Source organism: Schistocerca nitens, chromosome 2 (genome assembly GCF_023898315.1).
Source record: "Schistocerca nitens isolate TAMUIC-IGC-003100 chromosome 2, iqSchNite1.1, whole genome shotgun sequence".
NCBI lineage: Eukaryota > Metazoa > Arthropoda > Insecta > Orthoptera > Acrididae > Schistocerca > Schistocerca nitens.
The window spans coordinates 206,869,488-206,882,520 of NC_064615.1; the positions used below are offsets into that span (position 1 = coordinate 206,869,488).

General features: G+C 43.1%; 1 protein-coding gene across 1 annotated transcript in view; it reads left to right on the top strand.

Annotated features, from left to right (window-relative positions):
- LOC126234927 (sialin-like) overlaps positions 1–13,033 on the top strand; it is a 191,376-nt gene that overhangs the window by 130,326 nt on the left and 48,017 nt on the right. The window contains exon 8 of the mRNA XM_049943667.1: positions 11,530–11,685. Within this exon, the coding sequence (XP_049799624.1) occupies positions 11,530–11,685 (156 nt within the window). The remainder of the gene's footprint in view (positions 1–11,529; positions 11,686–13,033) is intronic.

Consider the following 13,033-nt stretch of genomic DNA (forward strand, 5'->3'; position numbering starts at 1 on the left):
ATTCGAAGTTTCATAAATGCAGTATTAATAAATTTTTATAACCTTAAAAGCTTTCAAAACTCCACAGAGCCTCGTTTTAAAACGGGATTTCAAAACTGACTCTAAATGTTGTTATTACTCAAGAGATTGAAGATTAATAATGTGGTAGTACACACTCAATTTTTAATGATTAATGTCACTGTTTCACTCCACCATAACATGTAGAACAACTAGAACCCTCTTCCCAAATCACCACCGAACACAACACACATTAACTATTCCAAGGGTCTGTGGTGCACTAAATCTAAATTTAAAATTAGGGGGCAGTCCTACTGAAGGGGAAATGGTTCAAATGGCTCTGAGCACCATGGCACTCAACATCTGAGGTCATCAGTCCCCTAGAACTTAGAAATACTTAAACCTAACTAACCTAAGGACACCACACACATCCATGCCCGAGGCAGGATTCGAACCAGCGACCGTAGCGGTCGCGCGGTTCCAGAATGAAGCTCCTAGAACCGCTCGGCCACACCGGCCGGCCTACTGAGGGGGACAGACAGTTCTTGTACTAGAGCTTAAAACTAAATTAAACACAACACCGACGATCTATATCAAAGGCCGCGTAGACTGTAGTTTATCACAACTTATAAAATCATCAGGTTTCTGCACACACACTGAACATGGCAAAACCATAAATACACCTCTTGGCATTTTTCGGCAGAACGCATAAGGCGTATAATACTTCCACAGGCACTATAGCTAACGGGCACGCCCCTCGCTCTTGTCACGCGTGTGGCGCCAGGAAATAAATCTCAACTAGAATTCCAAATGCAACAAAGTTTTTCCCGATCAGCGCGAAGGCATAAATCCTGGAATCACGTTCCCATACAAGGGTGTAAAGCAGCAATGTATAACATCCTTTTATAATAATCAGCACAGAGAGGGAGAAGGAACAAACCACAACTATCTGTACATCAAGCAAGACAAACAGAACAACAGAAATACCACACAACAGTGCTGGAACAACTCGGACAATACTAACCTTGTTCCGTGTCCATAGATGGTGCAGATGACCCGCGACACAAAATCTGTCGTTATTAGTGGCGTTTGCTGTCTAAGTTTTTCCACAAAACTCCAGTCGTGGTTGCTGCACACGAAATAGCACCTCGCCTCACTACAAGATTCTTTCTGCAAGTAAATACGAACTCTCGGCAAAATAGCAAAATGAATAGATCGCAGTAAGAGCAACGATGAAACAAATGCTCGCAATGCACAATTTCGCCCAAATGAGCGTGCGTACAGAAGACGACCGCCAACTACAACAACGACGTTACCTAAAAAATTAGTAGCAGACATAAGGTGTAACACAAAGCAATCAAACTTAACGTAAAGGAACGGCGTCCTTTCAGTACCCGTATAAATGTATCTGGGATCAATGAAACCGCCATACTATTGCAGCACCATCCTTTCAGACATGACTCGGAGGAGACTTGCCCAATTGACTGTTGAAAAAGCTGCAGATAAACTACGTGACCAGGACACCAACCGTTGGAAATGAGCGTATGGTGTCAGCGCCCGGGAGTTCCCAGTCGGGAAGTTCGGCCGCGAAGTGAAAGTCTTATTGAGTGCGACGCCATATTGGGCGACTTGCACGTCGACAGTTGGGATGAAATGATGATGAGGACAGCAGAACGCCCAGTCCCTGAGGTGAGAAAATCTCCCTCCCCAGCCGAGAACCGAACCCGGCCCCCGTGGGTGGCATTCCAACGCGCTGACCGTTCAGCTATTGGAGCGGACAATGAACCGTTAATTTTGCCCTATTATGCCCGTGCCGCATACTTCTGCGATCAAAAAAGAAGGTCTAAAGGGCATCAAGTCGCAGAGCCGACTCAAAAAAAAATGGCTCTGAGCACTATGGGACTCAACTGCTGTGGTCATAAGTCCCCTAGAACTTAGAACTACTTAAACCTAACTAACCTAAGGACAGCACACAACACCCAGCCATCACGAGGCAGAGAAAATCCCTGACCCCGCCGGGAATCGAACCCGGGAACCCGGGCGTGGGAAGCGAGAACGCTACCGCACGACCACGAGATGCGGGCAGCCGACTCATGCTCCTCGCCTTCACCAGCCCACGTGGCATACACGTAAACATATTAAGGCTTTTTTTAGGAATTCATTGTTTATATGAGTATTTGTTGAGAAATAATTCATCTTTTTACTACACTGGTCAAAACAATTAGGGGATCAGTTGAGATATCTAGGTTCTGAAGTATTGTCATCGGCAGAATGAACTAAAATGATTCGACGTCTTTCTGTCAGTTCTACGGAGTGAAGGCAGCAACATTACGGTCACCGAGATAGTGGCAATAACGGAAAGTTGCTGCAGAGCGGTTTGGTGTTGGCTTGTGTTTACCATACGAATTACACAAGCAGTTGGGTTCAGATAGTGTAGTGAGCAGGTAGTGCAATGCAACAACGACGTGACTTCCCGAAGTTATGGCATGGAGGGCCATAGGACGGTTGGAAGCGGGTCAGATACTAAAGGAGGTGGATCGGTTAGATTTCACAGAAGTAACTGTTAGTGTGCCGCCCGTAACGTTAACAAATTCGCATCGCAAGTGGTGACAGTTATTTTCGACTTCTGTGGCGAGCAATTATTTTGATTATCCGAAGTCAGGGTGAAATACAATTTAATGGAAACTTACCGTAGAGGTCACCTCTGAGCTGCTCATTGTGCTGTTATGATACAGAGAATTATTATTAGCATTAACATAACGATTACTACAAGGTTGTGCATGTGAAAACTTTACAAAATATATCTATGAATTAGAATTCAAAGTCTTCATTTGTGACTGTAGCCCTGATCCCGCTGAGCAAATAGAGAATAGAAACATTTCTTTCAGTGGGCTGGACAAGGATGTGGACTTGCAGACTGGGAACTATGATCAGTATGTTCTACATCGCTTTCTGGCTGACCACAGAAATAGTTTCCAGGCTCTAGTAAAACACGGCGAACAATATTCTAATATTTCCTCCTGTTACTAATGACTGAGGATGAGTATTATTATTATTATTATTATTATTATTATTATTATTATTAACCCGCAACCCCACATGGTGACCTCAGATCGGCGGGTTAACAATGAAGGTTGGTGTGCTCGCCAGCCTGGATGTGACTGTTTAGGCGGTTTCCCACAACCCACTAGGAAAATAGTTACCCAAGTTCAGCACGATTTATACGATTCGCAAACATTTAGAAAACGTTATCTCACTTACACATGAAAAACACTACACTATGGTAGTTGGGCTACAAGTATTTCCTCCCGGGGAAAGGGGGGTGGGTGGGTGGGTAAGGGGGTAATGTGGTTTTGATAGGAAGGGCATCAGAACACCGTTTATATTAACCATACCAAATCCGGTAATAATATTCCAACTGTGCACCAATGTTGGACGGATGCAGAAGAGAAGGAAGAAGAAATTGTAGTGATTAAGGCACAGGACTCACGCGATTTACATTTTCACTAAATTCCTAATTGGATAAGGCGAATGCCGCGATACGTACATCAAAAAGATTAAGACCGATTATCTACTCCGGCATAGTCGAACCCCTAGCTCCGGCTTTGTCTCTCGCGATGTCATCTTGGACGGAACGTTAACCTACTTCTCTCCTTTGACGCATCATGTACTTTCGGCATTAGTGACCATCTGCTCATGAGCACTCTGATCGTCTGATTTCTGAATGCGCGATTTCTTCTATTACCATTGAAATGATGCGACTCCGATCCCAAATGCATTACACGACAATAGTGGTGCATTAATGTGTAACTGATCAGCACTAATGCTGCTAGTAAGATGCCCGGCTTGTAGTGTACCAGTATCTATTTTTTTCGTTGCTGTCATTTCAGTACTCTTCAAGCTGTATGATTTTTTTTTAAAGGAAAAAAGTGTTTTAAGACATTGGAAAATATTAAGTGTGGGCACAGAAATCTATGAAATTTGTTGGTGAATATGGTGGTGGCTGTGTACAGGTACTGAATTGGTGGAAAGGGTGTATATTCCCAGATGACGTTATAGATGGGTGGATGAGTAGCGTCGTGAGAAGTGAGGTAATACCGAAGGGAGTTTGGTTGTGTTTTTTGTGGGACTGATGAAAAGGTAGTTAGTATTTTGTTGTTGTTGAGGAAGAAGAGAAAAAAGAAAGGATTGAGTAACCAGATTTGTGATTACTCGTTTGATACTAATCTGAGATGAAGAGGTTCGCATAGGAGAAAATTCCATTAGACCGGTATCAAGACGATTAACTCAGGAAAGTGCAATATTCTTTTTTTAATGCATCACCCAGAGCTGTATTAACAATCTTTTATTACGACCTGTTTCCGTATTCGTTATTGTACTAGCTTCTCCGTGTGAAAAGATTAATGTTACTCATGTGTCATGTCTCTTATTGACACGGAAAGAGATATTAGATATACAGGGTGGTCAGAAAATGTCTGAACCCCTTGTTGGGATGTTGCAAGGCAGGTTGTACTGACGCATAAATGTTAAGAAAAAATTCAATACGTTCGCCGTTTCCGAGTTATTTAGCATTGAAGTTAGCCAGTCAGCTCGTCGCGTGAGAAAATTCAAGTATCATCTAACTAAATAAAGCAGTCGTTGGCCAGCACCGCCCCTGCCAGGACGCTTCAATGCGAGCGCACAATGCCCTGATTGAATAATTTCAATGTTAAATAAACGGCGCAACGTATCCAAGTTTTTTCTTAATATTTATGTCTCGGTACATCCTGCCCTATAACATCCCTACAAGCGTGTCAGACATTTTCTGACCAACGTATACATTATTCGTAGCTACGTACATATAGAAAGGCGACAAATGTTTTAACACAGAAGAGGGTGTGACCAATAGAACAGAAGATAGTTGTTATCTGCTAAACTAATGAGTCACATCCTACTCTCTCGTAAAATACTTATTGCCTTTTGCTTGTGCGTAATTGTGAAGATTTCATATGTATTAATGTTTTCCGTGTCATTAATTGAAGTGACAGCCGAATAATATTAGCGTTTTCATAGCGAGAATACGGTAAAATACCGAAACTGGTTGTAATAAAATATGGCTTATTTCAGAAAACTCATTACTACTTTTGGAAAGAGCCTGCGAAGATTTGCCCTGAAAGCCGAGTTCGTTAACTCTTTCTTTACGAGATTCGGGCAGGCGAGCCTAAACTGGGTGAGGTTGTCAGCTTGGACGAGAATTTTAGGCGGTTTCATACATATAACTAAGTAAATACCGAGCTGGTACCCACGTCCCACCTCACAAGTGCTGGAATATGGATTAACCATCGAAAATAGCCGTAGTGTATGCAACATATCGTTGTATTTATCGGCAGTTTGTAGTTAGCGTCAGGTTTGTTGCTTTAGCTCGCAACTGGTTGAGGTTGGCGCGAAAAGAGTGAATGTTGGGATTCCCCGAGCCAGTGTCATTGAAGCCTGGGTTGTTCATAGGTGCACGGAATTGGACGTGAAGTTAAAAAGTTTAATTGAGTGGTAAAAACCTAGTTATTTGGTGGTGCGTGTACGTGTGTGGCATGCAATAGTGCAAACGGTACATGGAGTGCACAGTTTGAGACAATTCAGCCTTGCTATAAACTTACGTTAGTACACGTCTGCTGCGCCTCGTTGACTGAATGAGGAAGATCTTGGTTATGCTCACGAGCACGCGATTGATAGTCTTACGTGGTTTGACCAAGACAGAGATTCAGATTTAAGTACGAGTAGCATGTGAGCAACATAGATCTGAGAAGGAAAAATTTCAGAATGAAGTAGACTTTACCAGACTTGTGTTACTTTAATCGGTACAATAGTATCCACTCACTCCCATCTGGAAGCTTCATATACCGTTGGAACACTTAATTATCTCTGCAGATGACAGTGCCCTGACGGAAAGAGCACCCTGTGCTCAAACTTCAAGTACGTAGTACAGGCCATATCGCTGCAAGGAAAGAGCACCCTGTGCTCAAACTTCAAGTACGTAGTACAGGCCATATCGCTGCAAATCCCTCTCACGGTTCCAAACCTTCATACAACTTTCTCAGTTCAGCCACAGTCCCATAAAAATGGTATAGGTGACGTACGGTATACTATTCAAGCCTTCCCATCGGAGACTACGCTACTTAAGATGACCCTTTCATGGGTTATCTTAGTGAATCGGCACTTAGGATTTCATCATAGCTGTTCTCTGCAAAACTCTCGAAGATGTCCCTTGCAGCGCATTGGATCCTTCAGAAGACGCAGGCAGGCGACTGTGATTCTAAGTAAAGATGCTGGTAGCTAATGTATATGAAATAAGTCCTGGGGTGCCATTACGATGAGTTTATTTGCAACCCCTGAAAAAATTAGTAACATTTTAGTAATATGAAACTATTCCCCTCAGAAAGGTTAATAGAATCCAAGAGCATAGTAAAGTCTACCATAAAAAAATGTTCCGTATACATCGCATCGTCAACTGTCACATATGAATAGGATCCGCGTGCATCACATCACTGACTGGCGAGTTTGGTACGGACCAGAAATCTCGTGCTTACATCGCAACACTTCGTAGCCCTTCGCACGTCTTCGGCAAATTTACTATATTCATTTGTTTATTGAATTTACTTGTTTACTGCACAGCGTTATTATTGTATTCAAGCTCTGATTAACTGTAGGCTTCTCCTAGTACCAATTTTGACAAGAGAGGATTTTAATCATTAATTTTTAATAAAGTAAAATCAGTTTTTCACGCCAGAACAATAGTGGTTCCCATAAGTGCTTACTGCTGAGTAATTTCTGTCCTCAGGGTTTGCTTTCCTGTACCAACTCTCGTGATTCACCATAGCTTCATATGGTCCACTTGTTACATCTGCCTCGCTGGGAACCACTTTCCCACTACCTGCTGTCTTACTATGCAGCGCTGCTTAAGGCCAGGTTCCCTCTCATAATGAGCCAAAAATAGACTAAGTTTGGAATTTTTTTCGAGACAGTGAAAAGACATACTAAGAATCTATTTGGAGATTATAACTGATCATACTTTGCACTTTATTTTAGATTTACAATACAAAAATGGCACCCTTAATTATGGTTTGATCAAGGGCCTGCCAGTTCTGAAGTAAGCAGACTGCTTGCAGTGCAGCCTCTCAGAACTTATCTGAAATCAAAAATGGATAACGTCAGTCTATACTTCACTAAATTTATGGGAGCTTATACCTAACAACAATGAAACAACCTTAAATTTAACGATACGGTGCTAACTCAATCTTCGAGTTCGATTTTTGGGCTTTTTTCACTCTTTATGCCTTCACAAAAAATAGTTAATACGAGTATTAACGAATTTCAAATATTATAGGTATAAGCTCCCAAGGAAACTGTTTGCTTTTCGGGGCTGAAAGGTTGAAGTTAATAGACGAATCGTTTTTATTTTACGCTGCACGCAGTTTTGAAAAATCGTTTCTCCAGTAAAAACTTTTATATGTATTATAAGTTCAATTTGCGTGAAACTATATCTTATATATTTTTGATGTCACTGAACACAAATCTGAAGTTAAATAAATGTTACTCCATCCCATGTCCGAAGTGCGGGACTTCGGCTTGTCGATTTCCAGTAATAAAATACCAACAGCTATTATTTTGCTTTTATTTGTTTGGCAACCAGTTTCGCCATTACATTATGCCATCTTCAGGCCTGCATGTATCAAGTAACCCTCGTGTTAGAAACCACTCGATATATTCAGGCCTGAAGATGGCATAACGTAACTCCGAAACTGGTTGCCTAACAAATAAAACCAAAATAACGACTATTGGTATTTTAGTATTGGGAATCTGAAGTTAGGTTCAAAATCAAAAATGGTTAATCCAATACGGCAGATCAAAAATTATGTTTTGATTAATTTTGACCAAAATATGACCAAAGAATGTTTTCGTTATTTACGTTTAGTCTGCAATTCTAGGACCGTCTATCAACCCTTCCTCTCACTCGTATTGTTCCTGGAGAGCAATTCCCTCGTTCTTCTTGGAGAGAAAAGCCGATCTGGCTGAGCTGGATATGCTGCGTTCGGCAGCCTGCACACGTTGTTTGTCAGCTTTTTCGGAGAATATGTTTGAATGCATACTGCAATATAAATCATTTTGTCAACGTACGTCACGTCACGAAAAGTACTTTAGCTGTGCTGGGCGCCTGCAGCTGAGAGCGTTCCGCGGGTTGCCGTGACATTGCTTCGAACAATGGGCTGTAGAAACTTCTCTAAAGTACGGATACAAACCTTTTCGTCCCAGCGTTCTAGACATGCAAAAAATGCAATAAGAAATCGAATTTTCGACCATTTTGTTTGAGATCTTGGCCTTAAGGCAGCGAGTTGACTTTAACTATCTCCAGAGTTCCAGTAAACATAAAATTTGGAAAAATAAATGCCCTTCATAACAAGGGAAACCTCACGTCATGTAACAAACTTTCCTATCACCTACCGTCTCAGTATTGCTATTATATCAGCCTGGCCACATATAATAGGTAGCACCACCGAGTCTGGTGTGACCGCTCAATGTCATTCAATACGATCACGACGACACCCCTCGATCGACGTTAGCACTTGTGGTGTCACTTGCATTCATACATGGCAGTGGACGTTTGAAAATTCGTAGCGCTAGCTCAATGGTCGTCAATTGATTTAAATGTTATTCCCGGCTGACTCTTAATTCAATTACTGCCACGGGGGGGAGGAGAAAGAACACATCCTGGTGATACCAGCATTATGCGTATTTAGATGTTCGGTTAATCTGAATGGTTTGCAATGTTCCAGCGATTCTATTCGAACTCTATGCTGAAGTACCGACAAGGACCATTTTCGCAGATAAACATACAAGTACGTAATGTATGTTCAGTTTCTCAATATAGTTCGTCGCACTCACACATTATTCATCCGCTGTAAGAACAATTTCATGCATTTACATTTTTGGTGTCCCACAATATTAGTTGGCTAAATATTATGACGATACGTTGTATACAACTTCCACAGATATTGTTTATCATGTAGTCAAGACTACGTAATGAAGCCAAAATCGTGGATAAAATTGAAATGTAGTTTGTTTATTAACACTTTTCTTTTCACTAACTAAATATGAAATATGAATCGGGATTGGAGGTGATGATCCTGTCTTTCTTTTCAGTATTAGAATGCTCGATATCGTGTTCTGAATAACGCGTATCATATAATGTCCAAATATCGACACGACCCAGGCTCTCAATTCGGCACTTAAATGTCTATTCTTCGCTCTCGAAATGTTCGATGTGATTGTCTTTCACACGCAGGGTTCAATTTAACGGTGTATGTACTGTTTTTAGTATTTTAGGTCCCCGTTAATTAATATCTGGTAGTTAATAAGCGAACTATTTTTATGCTGGCGCGTTCTTTGTATCAGTTACCCCCGCAACCGTCCAAGGATAAGATTCTCTTAATGTTCCGCGCACACGCGTTTCACAATTTTATAAAATGCAACATTACGTAAACTATAGCTTTCCGTTCCGTACAACTTTCGTGGGTTCCACAACCATAATAGTTTCCCAAGAGTATATTTCTCAGCTAACACAAAGTTCGAATTATGTTGTCGGAATCATTTTCACTTCACCCGATAATAAACGTCTCTGATCACTTCGTCACACGTAATGTACACTCCTGGAAATTGAAATAAGAACACCGTGAATTCATTGTCCCAGGAAGGGGAAACTTTATTGACACATTCCTGGGGTCAGATACATCACATGATCACACTGACAGAACCATAGGCACATAGACACTGGCAACAGAGCATGCACAATGTCGGCACTAGTACAGTGTATATCCACCTTTCGCAGCAATGCAGGCTGCTATTCTCCCATGGAGACGATCGTAGAGATGCTGGATGTAGTCCTGTGGAACGGCTTGCCATGCCATTTCCACCTGGCGCCTCAGTTGGACCAGCGTTCGTGCTGGACGTGCAGACCGCGTGAGACGACGCTTCATCCAGTCCCAAACATGCTCAATGGGGGACAGATCCGGAGATCTTGCTGGCCAGGGTAGTTGACTTACACCTTCTAGAGCACGTTGGGTGGCACGGGATACATGCGGACGTGCATTGTCCTGTTGAAACAGCAAGTTCCCTTGCCGGTCTAGGAATGGTAGAACGATGGGTTCGATGACGGTTTGGATGTACCGTGCACTATTCAGTGTCCCCTCGACGATCACCAGTGGTGTACGGCCAGTGTAGGAGATCGCTCCCCACACCATGATGCCGGGTGTTGGCCCTGTGTGCCTCGGTCGTATGCAGTCCTGATTGTGGCGCTCACCTGCACGGCGCCAAACACGCATACGACCATCATTGGCACCAAGGCAGAAGTGACTCTCATCGCTGAAGACGACACGTCTCCATTCGTCCCTCCATTCACGCCTGTCGCGACACCACTGGAGGCGGGCTGCACGATGTTGGGGCGTGAGCGGAAGACGGCCTAACGGTGTGCGGGACCGTAGCCCAGCTTCATGGAGACGGTTGCGAATGGTCCTCGCCGATACCCCAGGAGCAACAGTGTCCCTAATTTGCTGGGAAGTGGCGGTGCGGTCCCCTACGGCACTGTGTAGGATCCTACGGTCTTGGCGTGCATCCGTGCGTCGCTGCGGTCCGGTCCCAGGTCGACGGGCACGTGCACCTTCCGCCGACCACTGGCGACAACATCGATGTACTGTGGAGACCTCACGCCCCACGTGTTGAGCAATTCGGCGGTACGTCCACCTGGCCTCCCGCATGCCCACTATACGCCCTCGCTCAAAGTCCGTCAACTGCACATACGGTTCACGTCCACGCTGTCGCGGCATGCTACCAGTGTTAACGACTGCGATGGAGCTCCGTATGCCACGGCAAACTGGCTGACACTGACGGCGGCGGTGCACAAATGCTGCGCAGCTAGCGCCATTCGACGGCCAACGCCGCGGTTCCTGGTGTGTCCGCTGTGCCGTGCGTGTGATCATTGCTTGTACAGCCCTCTCGCAGTGTCCGGAGCAAGTATGGTGGGTCTGACACACCGGTGTCAATGTGTTCTTTTTTCCATTTCCGGGAGTGTATTTTAAACGTGCTTGAAGAGCCTTTAAATAATCTCCTTAACGAATTTCGCAGTCGCGTACCACTTTTTCATCGACTAGCCCGATCGCGATAACTAAAGGTAGTGAGCTCAATAATGTGTTACATGTTCCTTTATATGTATTAAAAAACAAACACGCCCCTATATCTTTCTGTCCCGCTTGGTCTTTGCTACTTTGCTTTTTATTACTCTTTATTAAATTGCTTCTTAGTAATACTGTGCAGTTATTAAAGTTTCGTATTACTTTCCCCTTTTTAATTCTTCCAAAATAAAGTCTATTTATCCCCGATTTTAATTAATGTCATGCTAATTGACACACCTGCCCGCAAAGTACTGTTATACCGAGTATGCAAGAAAATGTTTCTCAGTAGTAGCCTGCTTCTGTTCCAGATTATAATAACGACTTTTATTTCCAGCAAACATTGTCCAAGGGCTATTTATGCTGGGTCTGGCCTTCTCCGGCTGCAACTCCGTTGTGGCCGCCATTTGTCTGACAGTAGCGCTCTCAGCTTCCGGAGCAGAGACTGCTGGACCCATTGCAACGTTTATCGACCTCAGCCCCAACTTTGGAGGTAAACTTTTCAATTTTAATGTACAAGGTAAATTAGTGCCCGTATATGCATTGGCGCAACGCCCCTTAATCGATGCTGCCGAATACGCACGATGACTGCAACACCACCAGTACCATGCTAGGTACTTTCTTATAGTGTGTTGCAATCTCTTGCTTTCCTCCCATTCTCCACATCGGTAAAGCTTACTCTATAGATATGTGAATATCCGCCTAATTCAGTAACTATCGGCACTTTCTAATCCTCGAACGCCCAACGTTTTGCTTCCATCATCTGCTTACCCTCCCAGCACTCCAAGCTTTTGCCAACTCATTAAATTCCCCTTCCTTCACATCCACACACACACACACACACACACACACACACACACACACACACACAAATACACAGGTGTTTTATACAGGTTGTCTGGGGTACAACGGAAGATACTTCTACTGGAGACTGAAGACAATGTACTGAGCAATGTTACATCAGTATTTACGTCAGATTAATAATTGTAGCTATTATAAACTGTCGGTTTTTGGGTGTGCGCAGATCAGTGGTAGGCTTGTTCTCATAAGAATTGGCAGAAAACCAACACTGAAAACAATAGTTCATATATACATACCGAAGTCGCAAGATTAAGAAGAACAGATACAGAGGCTATATGAGGATACTGAACGGCTAATTCAGTAGGTAAACGGAGATGAAAATCTAATAGTCATGTGGGACTGAACAGTGATTTTTGGGGAAGGAGTAGAAAAAAGAGTTACGCGAGATTACGGGCTTGGTACTAGGAATGAGAGAGCAAGAAGACTAATTAAGGTTTGCAAAACTTTCAGCTAGTTATAGTCAATACTCTGTTCAAGAACCACAAAAGGAGAAGATATACTTAGAAACGGCCGGAAGATACGGAAAGATTTCTGTTAGGTTATATTTTGGTCAGGCAGAGGTCCCGGAATCAGATATTGGTTTCTAAAGCGTACCCAGGGGCAGATATAGACTCAGATCATAATTTGGTAATGATGAAGAGTAGGCTGAAGTTTAAGGAACTATTCAGGTAGAACCAACGTGCAAAAAAGTGGGATACGGAAGTGCTAAGGAATGCAGAGACACGCAGAAGTTCTCTGAGGCTATAGATACTGCGATTATGAACAGCTTAGGAAGCAGTTCGGCAATTCGCTTGAAGAGGAATGGACATCTCTGAAAAGGGCAATCACAGAAATTGGATAGGAAAACGTAGGTACGAGGAACGTAACTGCGAAGAAACCATGGGTAACAGAAGAAATACCTCAGCTGATTGACGAATGAAGAAAATACAAAAATGTTCAGAGTAGCTTAGGAGTACAGCAATATAAGTCAGTTAGGAAGA